Source organism: Kogia breviceps, chromosome 13 (genome assembly GCF_026419965.1).
Source record: "Kogia breviceps isolate mKogBre1 chromosome 13, mKogBre1 haplotype 1, whole genome shotgun sequence".
Lineage (NCBI taxonomy): Eukaryota > Metazoa > Chordata > Mammalia > Artiodactyla > Physeteridae > Kogia > Kogia breviceps.
The window spans coordinates 11,204,679-11,228,895 of record NC_081322.1 but is presented as its reverse complement, the minus strand read 5'-3'; the positions used below and the strand labels follow the sequence as shown (position 1 = coordinate 11,228,895).

General features: G+C 38.0%; 1 protein-coding gene across 15 annotated transcripts in view; it reads left to right on the top strand.

The window, feature by feature from the left end:
* FAM135A (family with sequence similarity 135 member A) overlaps window positions 1–24,217 on the top strand; it is a 122,421-nt gene that overhangs the window by 71,480 nt on the left and 26,724 nt on the right. For 10 of the 15 annotated variants that reach the window (XM_067011376.1, XM_067011374.1, XM_059083823.2 and 7 more), the window contains 4 exons: window positions 5,337–5,492; window positions 19,835–19,908; window positions 21,239–21,393; window positions 21,611–23,972. In XM_067011376.1, the coding sequence (XP_066867477.1) occupies window positions 5,337–5,492; window positions 19,835–19,908; window positions 21,239–21,393; window positions 21,611–23,972 (2,747 nt within the window). Of the gene's footprint in view, window positions 1–2,603; window positions 2,650–5,336; window positions 5,493–19,834; window positions 19,909–21,238; window positions 21,394–21,610; window positions 23,973–24,217 lie in introns of those variants that run through there. The other 5 variants (XM_059083826.2, XM_067011382.1, XM_067011381.1 and 2 more) reach the window with 2 other exon arrangements.

The window sequence follows — 24,217 nt, the reverse complement described above, 5'->3', positions numbered from 1 at the left end:
TATTTTTCCTTTTTCTTCCCCATGGTACTAAATGTTTTGACTATTTTAGGATCCCTATGTATTTCACTCTTGTTTAGCTACGTTAATGGAAGAAATCGAAGACATGAATCAAACAAAAATATATTGACTTCGGGTTGTATTTCTGTATGTAAATTTAAATGAGGACTTGACCCTTTTGAAAGTATCTACCTTCTCCTTATAAAATTATACATAGTCAGGATAGATAATTTCGTATACTATCCTAGAGGCTTTCCCCATGGTTCAAGTAAGATAAGTGTTTTCTTTAAAAAATCACTAATGTCATTATAATAGTTGCCCCCAAAGAATTATATATGCTTAGAAATAATCTTAATAAGATGTTTGTGATTAATATGGAAAAAAATATCTACAGTGTTTCACTGACATATTAAAGGAAATTTGGATGAATAAACATTATGATACTCCCAGATGGAAAGGTGAATGATCTCTGAAAGATCCAGTTTTTCTCAAGTTAGTAATATTAATGCGTCTATATCAAAATCCTGTTGGAAATTTTAAACTTATGTTAAAGATCACTTAAAGAAAGGTAAGGATGACTAAGAAAAACTTTTGAAGAATAATAATAATATAGAGGGACTTGCCCAAGTAGATGCTAACATATATATATATATAAAACTACAGTTATGGAAATAGAGTGGGACTTCTCTAAAAGACTAGAAAGACAAATCAATGAAACTAAATAGCACTGAAACAGTCACTAAATATGTTTAAGAATTGAATATATGATAAAATATCACAAACATTGGGTTACATAGTGTGGTAAAATACCATACTATAGAAGAAAATTCTAAATGGACTTGAAGAGTTAAATGTCCAGAAAAATTTGGAAGATAAATTTACATATACATGTATATATAAATAATCTGATCTTAGGATATAAAATAACTTTTTCAGAGTAATAGTATAAAAGACAAAATAAAGTATTGATTTGAAACTTTTTTAAAACAAAATGAAGGGCTTCCCTGGTGGCGCGGTGGTTGAGAGTCCGCCTGCCGGTGCAGGGGACGTGGGTTTGTGCCCCGGTCTGGGAGGATCCCACGTGCCACGGAGCGACTGGGCCCGTGAGCCATGGCCGCTGAGCCTGCGCGTCCAGAGCCTGTGCTTCGCAACGGGAGAGGCCACAGCAGTGGGAGGCCCGCATACCGCAAAAAAAAAAAAAAAAAAGGCAATGAAACATAAATATAGTTGAAAGATAGCAATAAACTGGAAGAAAATATTTGCAATACCTAAAAGTGCCAAATGATTAATACTCACAATATATAAAGAGGTCCTATGTATCGCTTTCAAAACACCCCCCAGGAAAAAGGGATATGCATAGAGGCAATGTACAAAACACAGTTCTTAGCAGAACAGGTTAGCTACATAGGTGACACTAAGTCTTACTGAAAACCAGGGAAATGCAGATTTAAACAATAAAAGGGTTTTTTGAGCATGAAATTTGCAAAAATGAAAGTGACTGCTGATCTGCATTGTTGATAAGAGTGTAGGGAAACTAATATCTGCCTATGCTGTTGGTGAGGGTAGAAATTGGTACATTTTTTAGGTCACTTCATCAGTCTACTCTGAAAACATCTATTAAAAACACATGCTCTGCCACAAAACAGTTTTTATTTAGGAATCTGTCCCGCAGAATTGCTAATACATTTCAACAGACATAAAGAATTATCAATTCCCATGTAGTCATTTGAAACGATTAGGCAAGTCTCTATGCATTGACAAGGATTCTTTAATTCAAGATATATATATTCATCTATGATGCAAGGTACTGTTTTCATGCTGAAAAGCTCTCTAGGATATATTAATTGAAAAAATAGGGACTTCCCTGGCGGTCCAGTGGTTAAGACTTCACCTTCCAATCAATACAGGGTATTCATGTTAGATCCCTGATCCGGGAGCTAAGATCCCACATGCCTCAGGGCCAAAAAACCAAAATGTAAAACAGAAACAATGTTGTAACAAATTCAGTAAAGACTTTAAAAAAAATGGTCCACGTCAAAAATCTTTAAAAGAAAAAAAAAAAAAAAAGTTGGAAAAATGAGTATGATTTTTATATTAATAAAAGCTCTGTATGTATTTGATCATATTTGTGTGATTAGATTACATATAAAATATTTGAAAGGATATATATACACACATACATATACATTTCAAACTGTTAACAAAAATACAGAAAACAGTAGCATGAAGGATGGGGCTGTGAAGGAAAAGTTTTATTCTTTACTCTATATCCATCTGTACTAAGTGTTAAAACATAATACATATGTATTCAAATATTACTAATAAATTTTTATGTACTTGTATTTAATTTCAGTATTTAAATGGACATCATAAAATTTAACGTAAACTAGGGTAAACTTTGACAGCAGGTAGAATACACAAGAGGTGGAATAATGAGAGGTCTTACAAAGAGGTCTTACAAATAGATAAGAAAACCTGTTATTCCCCATTTTTCATATTAGTATAGGTTAGACACCAAATTACAAAAACTGCTAATAAGTATGTGAAAAATATTTAATCTAATTATCAAAGAAACAAAAATTTAAATATTCTGATGTCATTTTTAACCTAGCTGTGATTTTTTAATAACAACGTAATGCTTATTGAGATGTGGTGAGATACAGATTCTCGTACCTCGTAGATCTTTCTCAGAGATTAGTTTGGCAGTATGTATCCAAAGCCAAAAAGAGTATTCCTTCTCAATTTATACCAAATAAACAAAGATTCATATGTAGTGTAACTTATAATATTGTAAAACATTAACCTAAATAAATCGCCAACAGTAGGACAATGATTAAAGAAATCATGGGACACTCATAATCTAAAAATGTTGTACAACCTTAAAAATGTTGCTTTCAACAAACGTTTGATGATGTAGGGAAATGCTCATACTGTGTTATCCAGTGAAAATGGCATAAAGCTATATATGATTCTGGTTTTTTTCCTCTCTATAACTAAAAAAAATTGAAGGCTATAAACTAAAATGAACTTTATTTTTTTCTTTTTTGCTTTCCCCCATTTTCCAAGTCTATTAAAGTAAGCACCATTTTGTAATCAAACAAGGTCAGTGAATGCTATGAATAGGACAAAATAATGAATGTTATTTGGAAAATATATATAAATTTAAGGTCTTATTATTTGTACATTTATACATATAAAAGATCTTGTCAAACTTAATTCTGATTTCCTTTTTAATATAAAAAAGAAATGATTATTATTTATATTTTGACACTTACTGTAAAGAGTTATATAAACCAAAGGAGTAATTTGTTTATACCTGAAGGGATGCTTTTCCCAATAATGAAAATACTAAAAGTCCTTTCTCAGAAGCTTGGTGCCATGACCCCTGAGAAATACAATTAATAAATACAAGGTATCTAGATAACCTTGCTCTCTGGAGGAGAATTAGTTCTACTTGTGTGTAGATTATACTAGGTGTAGCATTGCTTGCCTTACGTAGTGCTATTAAATTACTGTCAAATAGTCTTCTTTTCCTAACTCCATTAAATTCATTCTTGAAACAATACATCAGGTTTCACCTTCTTTATAGTACCTTTTAATCTTTTGTGTGTTCTTAGGAGACATGAAAAACTTGTTAGCTTCATTTCTAATAACACTTATAAACCATTTCCTGGGGCAGAACACCTCTGTAGAATTTCTTTGTATGTTGATGAATCAGTACTTATCATCTGTTGACTCTATTAGCTTCCATTCCAGAATTCTGGAATTTGTCAGCATTTTCTGAGTTTGTCCTCGTATTCTGGGAGCTTTTTCCTTATCTGAGGCCTGTAATTCCTTATTCATTTATTCGTCCAGTAAGTATTTATTGAGTGACTGCTGTGTACCGGTAACCAGAGTCACAAAAGTGAATAAGACACGATCCCTTCCTTTCTTACTAATGTTGCTGAGTTTTTAAAGTGTTCTCTTAGCTAAGAAGATAAATGGAAGCTTGGTTTGGGATGGGGAAGAAAAGCCTGCTGGATTGCAGACTTCAAAAAGAAGCCAATACAAACAGAGAAAGAGGGTCATATGTGATAAGCAACATTTGGGAGTTTTGTTTGTTTTTAGAAAGGGAGGGTGCAGTGCAGTTTGAGACACGTCTAACTGTCCAAGTACAGTCATCCAGTAGATGCTGGATCTAGAGCTCAGGGAGATGTGATCCAGAGCCATAAGTGAGGCCATCATTGGTGTGTAGGCGGGAATGGCTGTCAGCTTCTATCTGAGCAGACAACTTCTTCAGTCTCTACGGTAGGAAAATGAGATCAGCACCCATGTATGTATTTAAAGGAGATTTCTTAGTGTTACTAGTAATTAAAGACAGACTTTTGCATCAAGATACTACCTCCCTGAAGACTGACTGCTGCCTTAGTGTATTGAAGAAAAGCCTGTCCTCATGATAAGAATGCTTGGCCAACAAGAAACATCATTCTGATTTATAGTCCTTTGTTATTCTTTGTTTAGAAGTTCTTATTTTATCAATTCAAGAAAACCAAATGCCTTTTAGAAGATTCTGCATCTCATTCAGTACTCTTAACTTCCATCATCAGTTTAGGTGAATATTTAAATAAAGAGGATAATTTAATACCACTATTAGAGTACTCATAATATTATATTGTAATCGTTTACCCACTTTTTCTTTCCTCATTAGACTGTGAATTTTTCATATTAATCTTTGTGTCTGTAGAATGTAGGCCCTAGCATGTAAAATGTGCCCAGTAAATACTGGGTGAGTGAATTGTTAGAAAAGAGAAGGAAAGAAGTGTTCAACAGCTCTATGAAAGGATTCCCACAAGCAAAATAAAATCTAGAAGCACAGGTGTGAGGGCAAAGCAGTATTTTAGAGAGTGTCTCAGTCCTTTCTGAGGAGTTACGGATCTTTTAAGTACTTTACTTAGCTGATGGGGAAAAAAAATCAGATTTTAAGATTTCATCATCTTTCAAAATTTTTATAACTTTCATCATGATTTGTACATTGTGTTTAAAATTCCCAGTATTTTAGTGTTTGAATTTGATCATGTTCTATAGAATCCTGGTTTGTAGCTTTAGACTGATGTTATTTCAGTAACAAGATACCTCTGGTATTGAAATATTGGTTAAACGGTCGAAAAGTGCTGAAGTAACTATCAGATAGAAAAAAGCTATGGGTCAGTTGGTCTCTCTCTACACACACATGCAAGCGCGCACACACACATTTTTTAAAACTAAAAATTTGCCTTTGTATTAATATTCTCAGTAATATATATAGATGTGTTATGGTAATTCTCAGAGAGCAGTAAAGGTTTTTTTCCTTGTCATTTCAGAAAATAGAGAATCCTGATGAACTGGCAGAACTTATAAATATGAATCTCGCACAACTTTGCTCACTTCTAATGGCTTTATGGGGACAGTTTCTGGAAGTTATAACACTACATGAAGAGCTAAGACTATTATTAGCACAAGAGCACCATACTTTGAGGGTAAGTTTTATAAAAGTGATGTTAGAGCATTTTAATGAGTACAGTAAGTCCCCTACATGCGAATCTTCAGGTTGTGAACTTCGAAAGATGTGAACACATGTTCACGTGTCCAGTCACGTAAGTTAGTTCGCATGTCTGGCTACATTGTCTCGTGCGTGCATCCTCTACAAGTGGTTGTGCTTTTGTGTATTTTACTGTACTGTACTGTATAGAATACAGTAGTATATAGTATCTTTATTTCAAGCGTAGGATGTCCGGAAGCAAGTGTAAAAGCAGCGGTGATGTAGCTGGTACTGCTAAGAAGCGCCAGCTGTTGTACTGCACTACTGTACTTTTCAAGGTACTGTACTGTAATATCAAAAATGTTTTCTTTATTTTTTGTGTTTGTTTTTTATGTACTATTTGTGTGAAAAGTACTATAAACCTATTACAGTACAGTACCATATAGCTGATTGTGTTAGTTGGGTACTTAGGCTAACCTTGTTGGACTTACGAACAAATTGGACTTACGAACACACTCTCGGAACAGAACTTGTTCGTATGTGGGGGACTTACTGTGTCACTTTCTATTTCTCCCTTCAGATCTGTTAGTATTTGCTTAATATATTCATGTGTTCCGGTGTTGGGAACATATATATTTACAGTTGGGAACTCCCTGGCAGTCCAGTAGTTAGGACTTGGCGCTTTCACTGCAGTGACCTGGGTTCAATGCCTGGTCAGGGAACTAATATGCCACAAGGTGCATGGCGCAGCCAAAAATAAATCAATAAATAAATTAGGTCAAGTTGATTGATACGGTTGTTTAATCAATATTCTGGATTAACTTTTTTTTCCTGTATCAGTATTTTAAAGGCATACCTTTATCATCCATCCTCCGTAATCTCGGATGAGAAATCACTTGTCATTTATATTGTTGCTTCCCTCCAGCTGCTGTTACAATTTTCTCCTTATCTTTGGTTTGCAGCAATTTGACTCTGATGGTGCCTTGTTGTAGTTTTCTTTATATTGCTTGTAGTTTATATATTTTCTTTATATTTATCTAAATATATATTTATATATGTTCTTGGTATTTATCTTTATTTATCTCATGATTTTCCAAGATCCTCATATCTGCAGGGTGATATTTTTATCAAAAATTTTATCAAAATTTTAGCCATTAGAACTACAGAATTTTTCTGCCCCAGTTTTCTCCTCTACTCCCTCTCTCTCTGGCACTCTGATTTCACTTATGTTTGATATTATTTTGTTTCTTAGTAGTTTTTCTCTGTGCTCTTCAGAGTGAATAATTTCTGTTGTTCCATCTTTGAATTCACTAACTCATTTCTATAGTGTCTAGTCTGCTCTAAATCTTATCTAGTAAAATTTTCATTTCAGATATATACTTTTTTTTTTTTTTTTTTTTGCGGTACACGGGCCTCTCACTGTTGTGGCCTCTCCTGCTGCGGAGCACAGGCTCCAGACGCGCAGGCTCAGCGGCCATGGCTCACGGGCCCAGCCGCTCCGCGTCACGTGGGATCTTCCAGGACCGGGGCACGAACCCGAGTCCCCTGCATCGGCAGGCGGACTCTCAACCACTGCGCCACCAGGAAAACCCCCAGATATATACTTTTTACTTCCAAAATTTGCCTTTGGTTCTTTTCTTTTTTTAATCATTTCATTTTTCTGCTAAGGTTCCTCATCTCTTCATTCATTATGACCAGCTTTTCCCAGTCTTTGGCCAGTTTATACTTACGGCTTGAAAGTACTTGCCTGAACTTCTGGTTTCTGATCCAGCTTTAAGAGGCTTGGACTTCATCACTCCCTTTCTAACAAGAAAAGGCTGAACAAACCAAATATCAACACATCTTTTTAGGTCCATTAGAGAACCGAGGCCACAGGATAAACTCCTGACCCCCAAACTGGAGAGATGGCTAGCCAGTTACAGAGAATCACATCTTACCAAAGCAGAAACCAACCCATGAACAAAAGTCACCAGGAGCCAGTACCAGAAGAGCAAAACTTAAACTGTAATTGATGAATTTCTGGAGGCCTCAGTGTGAACAAGCTTGAGTTAATAACTCCAGGAGGGCCCAGTCTTAGGGGACACCCACACTTCTATGAGCTTTAGCTCCAAGAACCCTACCCGGTTCACATAGTTCAAATCAGAGAAATCCCCTCATGCAGGGAGAGGGGGAAATAGCCATTTGTAAATACATCCAGAGCATTCTGTCCTTCTTAACAAGACCTTCCTCCTCAGAAAGTGTCTTCCAGCTGATCTGGGGGAGACCCAGCTCCAGCCCTCTCTAGCCTTTCACTTGGGGGAAGGAAAATACCCAACTTATACATTATTAGGGATTTGCAAATTAAAGCAACAGTGAGATACCATGCACACTTGTAAGAATGACTAAAATTGAAAACACTGACAGCACTAAATATTGGTGAAGATACGGAGCAACAGGAACTCTCATTCATTGCTGTTGGGAAGACAAAATGATACAACCACTTTGGAAGACAGTTTGACAGTTTCATATAAATCTAAACATACTCTTACATAATCCAGCTACCATGCTCTTTGGTATTTACCCAAATTAGTTAAAAACTTAGGTCTGCACAAAAACCTGCACTCAGATATTTACAGCAACTTTTTTTTAATAATTGCCAAAACTTCGATGTCCTTCATCAGGTGAATGGTTAAACAAACTGTTATGTATTTACACAATGGAATATTTTTCAGTAATAAAAAGAAATAAGCTATCAAACCATGAAAAGACATAGAGAAATCTTAAAAATATATCATTGCTAAATGAAAGAAGCCAATCTGAAGAATTACCTACTATATGATTCCAATTCTGTGACATTCTGGAAAAGGAAAAACTATAAATAAATAATCAGTGGTCGCCAGGGGCTCAGGGGGATTGGGAGAGAGTCTAGTGGGTGGAGCATAGGAGATTTTTAGGGCAGTAAAACTGTTCTCTATGATATCATAATGGTGGATACATGTCACTATACATTTGTCAAAGCCCATACAATTCACAACAACAAGGGTGAACCTTAATGTAAATGATGGACTTCAGTTAATAATAATGTATCAATATTGGTTCGTCAGTTATAACAAATGCATCACCATAATACAAGATGTAAATAATAGGAGAAACTTGGGGGCTTGGGGTATAATTGGAACTCCCTATACTTTTTGATCAATTTTTCTCTAAACCTAAAACTGCTCTGAAAAACTTAGTCTATTAATTAGACTAATTGCCTGCTAATTCTAACACCTAGATAGATTATCTTGGAGTCTACTTGTACTGACTGCTTTTATCTCTTGGTTGTAAGTTACATCTTCCAGCTTCTTTGCATGTCTAGTTGATGTTCCTCAGTGCTTGAAACAGTTGCTCATGTATCTTGTGCAGTTTTGTAAGTTGTTTTCAGTAGAGTCAGTCCAATACTAGTTTCTCTGTCATGGTCTGAGTAGATGTTAAATAGTGCTTTTCAACCATGGCTGTACATTAGAATCACGTAGGGAACTTCAAAACTTACCAGTGCTGAATGGGGCCCAGGCATGGGTAACTTTAAAAAAATTCTCCAAGTGATTAACAGGGTTAGACTTTTCCCTGAATAAGAGCATTCTACTAGGGGGAGTGGGAACTGAAATCTGTCCTGTCCTCCCTGGAGGCAGGTTGTATCTGCCTGTGGAAGGAGCACCTTCTTGTTTTTGTTTCTGTTTTTTTCCATTATGGTTTATCACAGGATATTGAATATAGTTTCCTGGGCTATACAGTAGGACCTTGTTGTTTATCTGTTCTATATATACTAGTTTGCATCTGCAAATCCCAAACTCCCACTCCTTCCCTCCCCCAATGCCCTCCCGCCTGGCAACCACAAGTCTGTTCTCTAGTCTGTGAGTCTGTTTGTGTTTCATAGATAAGTTCATTTGTGTCCTATTTTAGATTCCACCTATAAGTGATATCATATGATATTTGTCTTTCTCTGTCTCACTTACTTCACTTCGTATGATCATCTCCAGGTCCATCCATGTTGCTGCAAATGGCATTATTTCATTCTTTTTTACAGCTGAGTAGTATTCCATTGTATATATGTACCACATCTTCTTCACACATTCATCTGTCAGTAGACATTTAGGTTGCTTCCATGTCTTGGCTATTGTGAATAGTGCTGCAATGAACATTGAGGTGCATGTATCCTTTTGAATTAGAGTTTTCTCCAGATATATGCGCAGGAGTGGGATTGCTGGATTATATGGTAGTTCTGTTTTTAGTTTTTTGAGGAATCTCCATTCTTTTCTGAAGGAGCACCTATTTGAATTTGTCCTTTAAAGCTTCCATATGGATCAGCAGGACCCTGGATTCTAATGTGTAGCCACTAGCTTCTCCTAACAAGGGTGGAGGGTCAGGAATTCTTATTAACTTTTACGGAGATTTTAAGATCATAACGTTTTCAAGTGTATTGATGCTTTCTGTGCTCTAGAAGAGGGGAAGAGTTAGAAATAAATTGTATAGCCATCCTTTCCCACTTAAAGGTTTCTTTACAATGATGCATTATCTATTCAAAACATTACGCAGTTTGCATTTTTAAGAACTCATCTCTAAAACTACTTCATCTAATATTCCTTCAGTACAACTGTATCAATGAACCTTAATATATTAAGCTATATCTTTTTTAATAAAGTAGAAGTACTTTCTGAGAACATACTGTTTATTTATAATATTTAGTTTGATGCTATTTATTTCCTATTTTGCAAGGTTTAGGCAGACTTCCATTGTTAGTGTAATTATTAACATAAAATGTATTATAGCTTTTATGTGTATATACAAAAAACTTGCCCAGCATTTTCAGGAAATAAGTCTACCCAAAAGTGAATTTTGTTATCATCCAATATGTGCTTTTTAAAGGGCTGATATTTTCCTTAAATTCTTTTTGACCATTTTAAATGAAAACTTTCTAGTGTGCTTCATGGTTGCTTACCTTCTGAAGCAGACTATATAGAATCTAATTTAGCCCTTTCAAAGTGACTTAGTTATCATTATGAATCTTGTGTAAAGTGTTCTGCTTTAATAGTACACTGGTGTCCTGTGCTCTCAAAAATGTCTGGATAGTAGATCCTCCACTAGAGAGGCCCAAGTTATATTAATTTTTTTACTTATTTTATCTGCTTTTTGTGGGAATTTTCTAGGTTTTCTTTAAGGGGGGCCTTTTTGTTTCAGCATCAAGTTCTCATTTCCTTTTCCTAGTATACTTACGTATACTTAATGCCTATATATACTATGTATACTCTAATTCTCCTTTTCCCTTGGTTTCATTTGCTCTTTATAATGTACTGTGGATTGAGAAACCAAATAACTTAAACCAGTAGGGGTTGTGTGTAATAGTAAGCATAAATCAGGTTTGTATAAAAACAACTCAAAGAACATTTGTTCAGATAGCCTCATCCACCAGAGGACAGACAGCAGAGGCAAGAAGAACTACAATCCTTCAGCCTGTGGAACAAAAACCACATTCACAGAAAGATAGACAAGATGAAAAGGCAGAGGGCAATGTACCAGATGAAGGAACAAGGTAAAACCCCAGAAAAACAAATGAAGTGGAGATAGGCAACCTTCCAAATAAAGATTTCAGAATAAAGATAGTGAAGATGATCCAGGACCTCAGAAAAAGAATGGAGGCAAAGATTGAGAAGATGCAAGAAATATTTAACAGAGACCTAGAAGAATTAAACAACAAACACCTAGAAGAATTAAAGGACAAACAAACAGAGGTGAACAATACAATAACTGAAATGAAAAATACACTAGGAGAAATCAGTAGCAGAATAACTGAGGCAGAAGAATGGATAAGTGACCCAGAAGACAGAATGGTGGACTTCACTGCCATGGAACAGAATAAAGAAAAAAGAATGAAAAGAAATGAAGACAGCCTAAGAGACCTCTGGGACAACATTAAACGCAAAAACATTCGCATTATAGGGGTATCAGAAGGAGAAGAGCAAGAGCAAGTCCCTGAGAAAATATTTGAAGCGATTATAGTGGAAAACTTCCCTAACATGGGAAAGGAAATAGCCACCCAAGTCCAGGAAGCACAGAGAGTCCCAGGAGTGATAAACCCAAGGAGAAACACACCGAGACACACAGTACTCAAGCAGACAAAAATTAAAGACAAAGAAAAATTATTGAAAGCAACAAGGGAAAAATGACAAATAACATACAAGGGAACTCCCATAAGGTTAACAGCTGATTTCTCAGCAGAAACTCTACAAGCCAGAAGGGAGTGGCATGATATACTTAAAGTGATGAAAGGGAGGAACCTACAACCAAGATTACTCTGCCCAGCAAGGATCTCCTTCAGATTCGATGGAGAAATCAAAAGCTTTACAGAGGAAGCAGAAGCTAAGAGAATTCAACACCACCAAACCAGCTGTACAACAAATGCTAAGAAACTTCTCTAAGTGGGGAACACAAGAGAAGAAAAGGACCTACAAAAACAAACCGATAACAATTAAGAAAATGGTAATAGGAACATACATATTGATAATTACCTTAAATGCAGATGGATTAAATGCCCCAACCAAAAGACACAGGCTCACTGAATGGATGCAAAAACAAGACCCATATATATGCTGTCTACAAGAGACCCACTTCAGACCTAGGGCCACATACAGACTGAAAGTGAGGGGATGGAAAAATATATTCCATGCAAATGGAAATCAAAAGAAAGCTGGAGTAGCGATACTCATATCAGATAAAATAGACTTTAAAATAAAGGATGTTACAAGAGACAAGGAAGGACACTACCTAATGATCAGGGATCAATTCAAGAAGAAGATGTAACAATTATAAATATATATGCATCCAACATAGGAGCACATCAATACATAAGGCAACTGCTAACAGCTCTAAAAGAGGAAATCGACAGTAACACAATAATAGTGGGGGACTTTAACATCTCACTTACACCAATGGACAGATCCTCCATAATGAAAGCAAATAAGGAAACACAAGCTTTAAATGACACAATAGACCAGATAGATTTAATTGATATTTATAGGACATTCCATCCCCAAACAGCAGATTACACTTTCTTCTCAAGCGCGCACAGAACATTCTCCAGGATAGATCACATCTTGGGTCACAAATCAAGCCTCGGTAAATTTAAGAAAATTGAAATCATATCAAGCATCTTTTCCGACCACAATGCTATGAGATTAAAAATCAATTACAGAGAAAGAAACATAAAAAACACAAACACATGGAGGCTAAACAATACATTACTAAATAACCAAAAGAGCACTGAGGAAATCAAAAAATGCTTAGAGACAAATGACAACAAAAACACAATGATCCAAAGCCTATGCGATGCAGCAAAAGCAGTTCTAAGAGGGAAGTTTATAGCTATACAAGCCTACCTCAGGAAGCAAGAAAAATCTCATAAACAATCTAACCCTACACCTAAAGGAACTAGAGAAAGAAGAACAAACAAAACCCAAAGGTAGCAGAAGGAAAGAAATCATAAAGATCAGAGCAGAAATAAATGAAATAGAAACAAAGAAAACAATAGCAAAGATCGATAAAACAAAAAGCTTGTTCTTTGAGAAGATAAACAAAATTGATAAACCATCAGCCAGACTCATCAAGAAAAAGAGGGAGAGGACTCATATCAATAAAATTAGAAATGAAAAAGGAGAAGTTACAACAGACACCACAGAAATACAAAGCATCCTAAGAGACTACTACAAGCAACTCTATGCCAATAAAATGGACAAACTGGAAGAAATGGACAAATTCTTAGAAAGGTATAACCTTCCAAGACTGAACCAGGAAGAAATAGAAAATATGAACAGACCAAACACAAGTAATGAAATTGAAACTGTGATTAAAAATCTTCCAATAAACAGAAGTGCAGGACCAGATGGCTTCACAGGTGAATTCTATCAAACATTTAAAGAAGAGCTAACATCCATCCTTCTCAAACTCTTCCAAAATATAGCAGAGGGAGGAACACTCCCAAACTCATTTCTATGAGGCCTCTGTGAGGCCACCATCACCCTAATACCAAAACCAGACAAAGATAACTACAAAAAAAGAAAATTACAGACCAATATCACTGATGAATATAGATGCAAAAATCCTCAACAAAATACTAGCAAACAGAATCCAACAGCACATTAAAAGGATCATACACCATGATCAAGTGGGATTTATCCTGGGGATGCAAGGATTCTTCAATATACACAAATCAATCAGTGTGGTACACCATATTAACAAAGTGAGGAATAAAAACCATATGATCATCTCAGTAGTTGCAGAAAAAGCTTTTCACAAAGATAGAAAGTCTCCAGAAAGTGGGCCTAGAGGGAACCTACCACAACATAATAAAGGCCATATACGACAAACCCACAGGAAACATTATTCTCAATGGTGAAAAACTGAAAGCATTTCCGCTAAGATCAGGAGGAAAACAGGGATGTCCACTCTCACCACTGTTATTCAACATAGTTTTGGAAGTCCTAGCCACGGCAACCAGAGAAGAAAAAGAAATAAAAGGAATACAAATTGGAAAAGAGGAAGTAAAACTGTCACTATTTGCAGATACATAGAGAATCCTAAAGGTGCCACCAGAAAACTGCTAGAGCTAATAATTGAATTCAGTAAAGTTGCAGGATACAAAATTAATGCACAGAAATCTCTGGCATTCCTATAGACTAATGATGAAAGATCTGAAAGAGAAATTAAGGAAACACTCCCATTTACCATTGCAGCAGAAAGAATAAAATACCTAGGAAGAAACCTACCTAGGGAGACAAAAGACCTGTATGCAGAAAACTATAAGATACAGATGAAAGAAATCAAAGATGACACGAACAGATGGAGAGATATAACATGTTCTTGGATTGGAAGAATCAATATTGTGAAAATGACTATATTACCCAAAGCAATCTGCAGATTCAGTGCAATCCCTATCAAATTACCAATGGCAGTTTTTACAGAACTAGAACAAAAAAATCTTAAACTTTGTCTGGAGACACAAAAGACCCCCAATAGCCAAAGCAGTCTTGAGGGAAAAAAATGGAGCTGTAGGAATCAGACTCCCTGACTTCAGACTATACTGCAAAGCTACAGTAATCAAGACAATATGGTACTGGCACAAAAACAGAAATATAGATCAATGGAACAGGATAGAAAGCCCAGAGATAAACCCACGCACCTATGGTCAATTAATCTATGACAAAGGAGGCAAGGATATTCAATGGAGAAAAGACAGTCTCTTCAGTAAGTGGTGTTGGGAACAGTGGACAGCTACATGTAAAAGAATGAAATTAGAACACTCCCTAACACCATACACAAAAATAAACTCAAAATGGATTAAATACCTAAATGTGAGACTGGACACTATAAAACTCTCAGAGGAAAACATAGGAAGAACACTCTGACATAAATCACAGCAAGATCTTTTTTAATCCACCTCCTAGAGTAATGGAAATAAAAACAAAAATAAACAAATGGGACCTAATGAAACTTAAAAGCTTTTGCAAAGCAAAAGAAACTACAAACAAGATGAAAAGACAACCCTCAGAACGGGAGAAAATGTTTGCAAACAAATCAACAAAGGATTAATCTCCAGAATATATAAATAGCTCCTGCAGCTCAATATTAAAAAAAACAAACAACCCAATCCAAAAATGAGCAGAAGACCTAAGTAGACATTTCTCCAAAGAAGACATACAGATGGCCAAGAAGCTCATGAAAAGCTGCTCAACATCACTAATTGTTAGAGGAATGCAAATCAAAACTACAATGAGGTATCACCTCACACCAGTTAGAATGGGCATCATCAGAAAATCTGCAGACGACAGTAGCTGGAGAGGGTGTGGAGAAAAGGGAACCCTCTTGCACTGTTGGTGGGCATGTAAGTTGATACAGCCAGTATGGAGAACAGTATGGAGGTGCCTTAAAAATCTAAAAATAGAATTACCATATGACCCAGCAGTCCCACTACTGAGCATATACCCAGAGAAAACCATAATTCAAAAAGACACATGCACCCCAATATTCTTGCAGCACTATTTACAATAGCCAGGTCATGGAAGCAAGCTAAATGTCCATCGACAGACAAATGGATAAAGAACATGTGGTACATATATACAATGGAATATTACCCAGCCATAAAAGGGAATGAAATAGTGCCATTTGCAGAGCCGTGGATGGACATAGAGACTGCCATACAGAGTGAAGTAAGTCAGAAAGAGAAAAACACATATCGTACATTAACACATATATGTGGAACCTAGAAAAATGATATAGATGAACCAGTTCACAGGGCAGAAATAGAGACACATGTAGAGAACAAATGTACATACACCAAGTTGGGAAAGTGGTGGGGCAGGGGTGTGGGATGAACTGGGAGATTGGGATTGACATGTATACACTAATAGGTATAAAACGGATAACTAATAAGAACCTGCTGTATAAAAAAATAAATTAAATAAAATTCAAAAATTCAAAAAAGGAAACATTTGTTCAGTGAACACTTGTGAGGTGCCTTCTTTCTTCAAGGCAACATAGATAATATATCACATATTTAGACTCTGCACTACAGATTAGAATCTAACCTGGATGAGCATGTATAAAATTATTGTAGTAAATATTATAATATGTGATTAATATATTAAATTATAATAAATATAGTTATATTAATAATTATGTATTAAAATTATTATAGTAAGCATTGCTTAGCAATTTAAACAACATATTAGGGTGAACATAGATAAACGAACATTTAACTCTTTAAAGCACTATAAACACCCATTTTGAACCCTTAAAGCCTTTTTTTTAACGGCCTAGTTAAATTTTGAATAGTTGATATTGCCAAATAAGTAGATTCTTTAAAATTAGGGTACATACTCAAAACTTGTCTTGCAGATATATACATATGTGTATATATATATATATATATATATATATATATATATACCAAACTATTAATATCTGTTACTCATATCCTGAGTTTGTAAATTTGACATTTTTTTCTATGCATGCCTTTTGCCCAGAATTAAGCTGTGCTGCCGTCAGGTGGCAGTGATGCCTTAGTTATGGCCTCACAGTGCTGTTGCCAGCCGTCTTCCTCGCGGGTTGCCACTGCCCGGAAATCAGGGCAGGAGAAAGTTCAGACAGAGAACCTCGTCTGGGAGCAGAGAGGAAAGGAAAGACTTTATGATAACAGGGAGTCTTAATGCAGAAGGGAAGGGATCGGTGGTTGGAGCACAAGTCTTGACCCTTTTCTCAAGTCTTTATTTGAATCCCACGTGTATCACAGCCCAGCTATGTTGTCTTGCCTCACTTGTTAAATGAAGATGTATGCACTTCATAGAGTTTTTATAATGGTTCAAATCAAAGAATGAAACTTAAGTGCTTAGCACGGAGCCTGGTAGGGAGGATGCTGTCCAGAAATGATGGTTCTTATTGTAGGGGTCAGGGAAGGACGGGGAGGCAGGCCCAGCTGCAGCTGCAGGAATCCAGATGACTTCAGGCTGCATTTCTTTACACTTTCCAGCCCTCGGGGAAAATACCTCTAACAGACAGACAGACAGGCAGGCGGGCAGATAAGTTTTCCTCATGTCTCCCTTAGTGTTGGAGAGGAAGAAGGGGCCGTCAGCAACATTTGAAGGTGAAGACAGTTGCGTCCTTCCCACAGACGTTTCGTTGCCCCCTGTCGACTTGTCCCTCTGAAGACCTGGTCTCACCAACTCAGGGAGATAAGCTTAGGAAGTCAGAAACTCAACTGGCTATAACTTGATGACAAATAAAACGTTTCTCCAATTCACTGTACATTTTTTTTTTTTTTGGTTGCATTGGGTCTTCATTGCTGCGCCCAGACTTTTCTCTAGTTGTGGTGAGCGGGGGCTACTCTTCATTGCGGTGCGTGGGCTGCTTCTTGTGGTGGCTTCTCTTGTTGCGGAGCACGGGCTCTCGGTGCGCGGGCTTCAGTAGTTGTGGCACGTGGGCTCAGTAGTTGTGGCTCGTGGGCTCTAGAACGCAGGCTCAGTAGCTGTGGTGCACGGGCTTAGTTGCTCCGCAGCAGGTGGGAACTTCCCGGACCAGGGCTGGAACCAGTGTCCGCTGCATTGGCAGGAAGATTCTTAACCACTGCGCCACCAGGGAAGCCCTGAGAAGTGTACAAGTTTGTTTAATATAAGTTTTATGTGACAAGGTAGCCTTCATAAGGAAATGAAGACCCAAAGAAACAGACCTGAGTATTTTATGATAGGCTTGATAAAGAGTTGACAGTTCATGAAGGAATATGATAGGTTAAGGAATATGAAGTAATTGTAGTAAACCGAGGGAATTTTTTAGCAAGGCCTGTTTGTAGGCTTCTTCTTGGCATTCCTTTGTTTTGGGAGATAAGAATGGACGTTCCATTCCTCTGGGTATAGTGAGGGCACCTCTCACATGAGGGTTTTATGACCTGTTTTAGGGGAGAAGGTTGGTGAGGAGGTCACAGTGATTTTCCTGCTCTTCCTTTTCTTAAATTTCTTCACCTTAAGATATTCAATGTGCCAAGGTGCCATAATTTGGGGTAGCATGTCCAGAACCCCATCACCATCAGCCTCCCCTCTCTTTTTTAAAATACAAGGGGGAGGGGCTTCCCTGGTGGCGCAGTGGTTGAGAGTCCGCCTGCCAATGCAGGGGATATGGGTTCGTGCCCCGGTCCGGGAAGATCCCACGTGCCGCGTAGCGGCTGGGCCCGTGAGCCATGGCCGCTGAGCCTGCACGTCCGGAGCCTGTGCTCTGCAACGGGAGATACCACAACAGTGAGAGACCCGCATACAGCAAAACAAACAAACAAACAAACAAACAAGGGGGAGCATACAATACATAATTTTCTGCATTTGGCTTTTAAAATATTTGACTCTTTTTTGAATATGTATTATTTTGTTTGTTTGTGTTGGGTCTTTGCTGCTGCCCACAGGCTTTCTCTAGTTGCGGTGAGCGGGGGCTACTCTTCGTTGCGGTGAGTGGGCATCTCATTGCAGTGGCTTCTCTTATTGTGGAGCACCGGCTCTAGGCGTGCAGGTTTCAGTAGTTGCAGCACGTTGACTCAGTAGTTGGGGCACATGGGCCCTAGAGCGTGCAGGCTTCAGTAGTTGTGGCGCCTGGGCTCAGTAGTTGCAGCGTGAGGGCTCTAGGCCATGTGGGCTTCAGTAGTTGTGGCACGGGCTTCAGTAGTTGTGGCTCGCGGGCTCTAGAGCGCAGGCTCAGTAGTTGTGGCACACGGGCTTAGTTGCTCTGTGGCATGTGGGATCTTCCCAGACCAGGGCTCGAACCCGTGTCCCCTGCATTGGCAGGTGGATTCTTAACCACTGCGCCACCAGGGAAGCCCCTCATTGTACATTTAAAACCAAAGACCCCTAAGTTGTATTTCCCTTTAGAAAAAAATCTTAGGTGTAATATAATTGCAAGATGTAATATCATTTCTCTCTCCTCCACATGCCCTTCAAACAAAATATCTTTTCCATCCCCTTACTGTTGCTTCAGTTGCTCCAGTAGCTGACAAAGCCTTTTCCTACATAGTTAGAAATGAAAGGGTCAGAATACAAATATGATGGAAGAAATATTCAACTAGATTCAACCAGTATTTACCAAGTACTTGCTTCTGTAACATACTAAGACATACTTTGGGGGGATAGCAAAGATCATCCAAAAAACAATTCCTACTCTAAAGAACATTACACATTAGGAGGGGAGACAGTTCACATATACAGTTATTTTAAGAAAAAATGTGAATGCTACAGTGGTAATTGTAATAGCTTATATTTATAGACACTTTCCAGATTAAAACTGCTGTCAAATACATTATCTTGTTTATTCTTTTCAATAACCCCCTATGAAGAATAAGTATTAAGTGTAATTGAAAAAGAGTCATCGAGGCTCCAAGGTGAAATGCCGAAGGTCACAGAGCCAGCGAGTCCACCATCAGCTCAGCTGGTGTGTACTGGGATGCCTGGCACCCAGCACCGGGGAGTGCTAGCTGACCCACCATTCTTCTGTGCGCTGGGTGCTGTGCTTGGTGTGGGGATGTAGTGGTAAATAAGACAGACAGAATCACCATCTTCAAGGAGGATGAATGGTGGATCCATAATGTAATAAAACAAAATTTCTTACCTACATTCTATTCTTATTTTAACTCTTGCAGTAAGTGCCAAAGTACAGTGCTTTGGCGACCCTGAGGAGGGAGAGTAATTCTCACAGGGGTGGTTATGGAGGGCCTCGCAAAGGGGGTTTCTTTCCCTGCCACCCAGTTCCTGACTTTTTAAATGTGCCATGTTATTCATACCCCCTTTTGGAATTTTCCAGGTGCGCAGATTTTCTGAGGCATTCTTTTGTTTTGAACATCCAAGAGAAGCTGCCATTGCATACCAGGAACTTCAGTGAGTAGCATAAATCCAAAATTTAAACGATTCTATTTCCTTTTACATAAGATATCATCTCAGAATTTATCAGTGACAGAATATACAATATTTACAGTGAAAGACATTAGGACAATTTGAAGTTTAGTCAAATTGCGTTAAATCTTATGCATTACTTCACTAAAGACCCCTCCCTTACATAAAGAAGTATACTGCGCCGTTACCCCTCCCCACACAGATCTACCCCACCCTTGGGGGTCCCACGCAGCCCTGGCTCCAGCCTTTCATTTGGCCATCTTGTTGTATTTTTATCTTCACAGGTCAGAATCTCTTACATTTATCATTATGTATTACATATTTTCACAGGTAGTCTGACTGGCGCTTCCTGCTGTTATGTAAAAGATTTACAATTCAAACATCCTGAGTGGATGCCTTCCACTTTCCCTACTGAGTACATTTAGATCTGGTTTTCTTTGGCTTTAAAGAATATTTTGAGGACATTATGTTGAGTGAAAGAAGTCAGACATAAAAGAGTAAAGAATATATGACTCTGTTTATATGAAGTTCTGGAACACGTAAGACTAAGGTGAAGAAAGTCAGAAGAGTGGTTTTCTTGGTGTCTACTTGGGCTGGGAGCTTGCCTGGAAAGACGTGAGAGTACTCTCTGGACAGGTGGAAAATGTTCTGTATCGCGTGTCAGTTTGTCAGAATTGTGCAGCCGAGATTTGTTTGTTTCAGTGCATGCAAAATATATGCCCCAACGGACAAGTGTAAATAATCATAGGGTGTGTGGGCAGGCAGTGAGTGGAGGTACAGACAAAGCAGGAAGGGAAAACGTTTGTTCATGGGGCTTATGGTGCTGTTCTGTGTGTACTTTGATTTGTTTCAAATTTTCCATAAGAAAGTTTTTTTAAAAGAACTATTTTGCATTAGAGAGTTATGTACCTTTTTTAAAATAGCTGTTAATTGTATTCATCAATGCGCGTTAACTTTTTTTTTCAACATTATCATCAAATCGTTAGCAGGCATTTGAGCTTTTGGTCTTTCTCCTCTATGCTATTCTCAGCTAATTAGGATGTTCAGACATTAAGCACAGATGACTCACTTTGAAATAACATTTAAAAGTATAGAAGAGTATAACAGAAATTAAATAATTTATCAATAAACCAAAATTTTATTAGTCAGTAATTTTTGTCAACAAACCATAATTTTCATCGTACCAGTTTTTATCTCTGACCAAGGAGCTCTTTCGTAAGGCGGTTGTCTTGAGGAGGGGTGGTCCCGGAGAGACGATGAGGTGAAATTGGTGAGATTGTCTAGATTGCAGTCTGACGCGCGACATGTTTTTCAGTGCTCAGAGTCACCTCCAGATGTGCACCGCTCTCAAAAACACTTCCTTCTGCGGCTCTCTCCCACCTCTGCCCATTGAGTGTAGTGAATTAGATGGAGATCTCAATTCATTACCTGTGATCTTTGAAGACAGGTATTTAGATGCAGTTACTGAAGGTAAGTGTAATCTAACTAAAATATGGAAGCTGTGTGTGTCATTTTCAGTATATTCTGTCTAATATACATAAAGCCATTCCTTAATGTGGGGCTGTTTCCCCCCTCCAGTTTTATTTATTTTTGAGGATATTAGAAAGTTATAGTCAGAGAAAGTAGTCTTAATCATGAGTTCTTATACCTCGTTTTAAACCTGAATTTCTTTTTCTTTGGATAAAAGACTTAGATGCACCCTGGATGGGAATTCAGAGTCTTCAGAGATCAGAGTCCAGTAGAATGGATAAATGTGAGACTGAAGAAAGCTCTCTAGCTGGACTTTCCAGCCCAGAGTTGAAAGTCAGACCTGCTGGGGCCTCCAGTTTTTGGTCTACAGAAAGTGAAAAGCAGCTAACAAAGTCTCTAAAAGGAAAGAATGAAGAATCAAATAAATCCAAGGTTAAGGTTACTAAGCTCATGAAAACAATGAAACCTGAAAACACAAAAAAATTAATAAAACAGAGCTCTAAGGATTCTGTGGTTTTGGTAGGCTACAAATGTTTGAAAAGTACAGCATCAAATGATCTCTTTAAAAGCTTTGAAGGCAATCCTTCACATAGTCAGAAGGAAGGTCTGGACACCACAATATGTGGATATAATTTTGACCTAAAGACCTACATCAGACAGACAAGTCAAAAGGAAGCTAGCTATTTGCCAGCTAATACAGAGAGAACTGAACAAAAGTCTCCAGATATTGAAAATATGCAACCAGACCTGTTTGATCCTTTGAACTCTGGCAGCCTAAATCTTTGTGCAAATTTGTACATTTCAGGTAAACTTGATATCTCCCAGGACGATAGTGAAATTGCACAAGTGGAACACAGTGTGGCATCCAGAAGTTCATCAGATGATTGCCACGATCATCAAACTGCCCCCACTTCGGGAGTTAGGACAATTGAAGTGAAGCCCTCCAATAAAGACCCTTTCAGTGGAGAGAAAATAACTGTTAAAATAGGACCTTGGACAGAGCTTCGACAAGATGAAATATTTGTGGATAGTTTACAACTACCCAACTTTGAGTCCTTAGAATCTAACGGTAAATCTAAATCTATAGAACTAACACTTGAAAAGGAAGCTTTGCAGGAAGCAAAGTGTCGTTCTGTTGGAGAATCATCGGCTAAGCTAAGAAGTAATCCACCTGCTTCTTCTACAAGAGAATATCATGTTGTAGTGAGTGGAGACTCAATTAAGTTACCAGATGTTAGTGCCACGTGTGCCTCGTCTCGGTTCTCAGATTCAGGTGTGGAAAGTGAACCAAGCTCTGTTGCAACACATCCAAACCCTGACCTAGTCTTTGAAACTGCACAAGGGCAAGGTCTTTACAATAACGAAAGGTTATTTCCTCAGCTTTTGATGAAGCCGGATCATAATGTAAAGTTTTCAGTAGGCAGCCACTGTACTGAGAGCACAAGTGCTTTCAGTGAGATCCAGTCATCCTTAACGTCCATAAACTCTCTGCCTTCTGACGATGAGCTGTCACCTGATGAAAATCCTAAGAAATCTGCTGTACCTGAATGCCACCTAAGCGATAGCAGAACCGTGTTGAATCTAGGAACAATTGATGTGCCAAAATGTGACGATAGGAAAAAGTCAAGTATTATCTTGCAACAGCAGAGTGTCGTGCTTTCAGGGCATTTGGACAATGAAAGGATAGCAATACATTCCTTAAATTCAAGCACTAAAGACCCTTTACAATTTGTTTTTTCAGACGAAGGTACTTCCAGTGATGTGAAAAGTAGTTGCAGCTCCAAACCTAACTTGGACACTGTGTGTAAAGACTCCCAGAGTCCTGATAAATCTAGTGACCCTGCAGGGACCGCAGTTCCGTTAAGTTCAGGACTGGTTTGTTCAGGCACCCCTTGTGTCGTTTCAGGTTCCATTTCTACCAGGACAGACGTCAGTGAAGATAGAACTGTGAAAAGAAAAAATAGCGATGCGTTAAATCTCAAACAAATGTATTCAGAAGCCCCTACAGTTAAAGATGAAACTCACCTGGGTACAGGTGACCCTTTTTCAGTCAGTCCTGATATGGTAAAGCAAGGGCTTGTGGAAAATTATTTTGGCTGTCAAAGCAGTACAGATAATTCTGACACATGTACTGTTAGCTACAGCAATTCAGTTAGCCCTCCGAAGGAAACTTCTGAAAAAGAAATTAGTCCTCTTCAGCAGGAACAGGGTAAAGAAGAGGAGGAAGAAGAGCAGGACCAGCGAATGGTTCAAAATGGGTATTATGAGGAGACAGATGACGCAACTCTGGATGGAACAGCACATGCTCACTGTACAGACCGGGGTGCCCTAGAAGAAGAAAGATTTATCAAATCTGAAAACATTAGCAGTGACTATCTGAGGGATGGTATAACTATGCCTACTGTCTGTACTTCCGGCTGTCTGTCCTTCCCATCTGCACCACGAGAGTCTCCTTGTAGTGTTAAGTATTCTTCTAAGAGTAAATGTGATGCCATTACAAAGCAGCCAAGCAGCGCTTCTTACAACTTCACCTCTTCACTGTCCTGGTATGAAAATTCACCAAAACCTCAAATACAAGCGTAAGTAATGGAGCACAATAGCACGTGCTACTAAAGAGAGAGAGAGAGAACATATATGTATATTTCTCTGGCAACATACATATTTCACGTTCTCTGGTTTCTGTAATACGGAAAGTGCTTCTTCGATTAGCTGTCTGAAATGGAGAAGTGAACTCAGTATGCTCTTTGACAGACAGGCCTGCAGTTCCCTCTATGATTGTCCTGTTCTGTAGGCTCGACTTGCCTGATACACATTTTCCATTGGC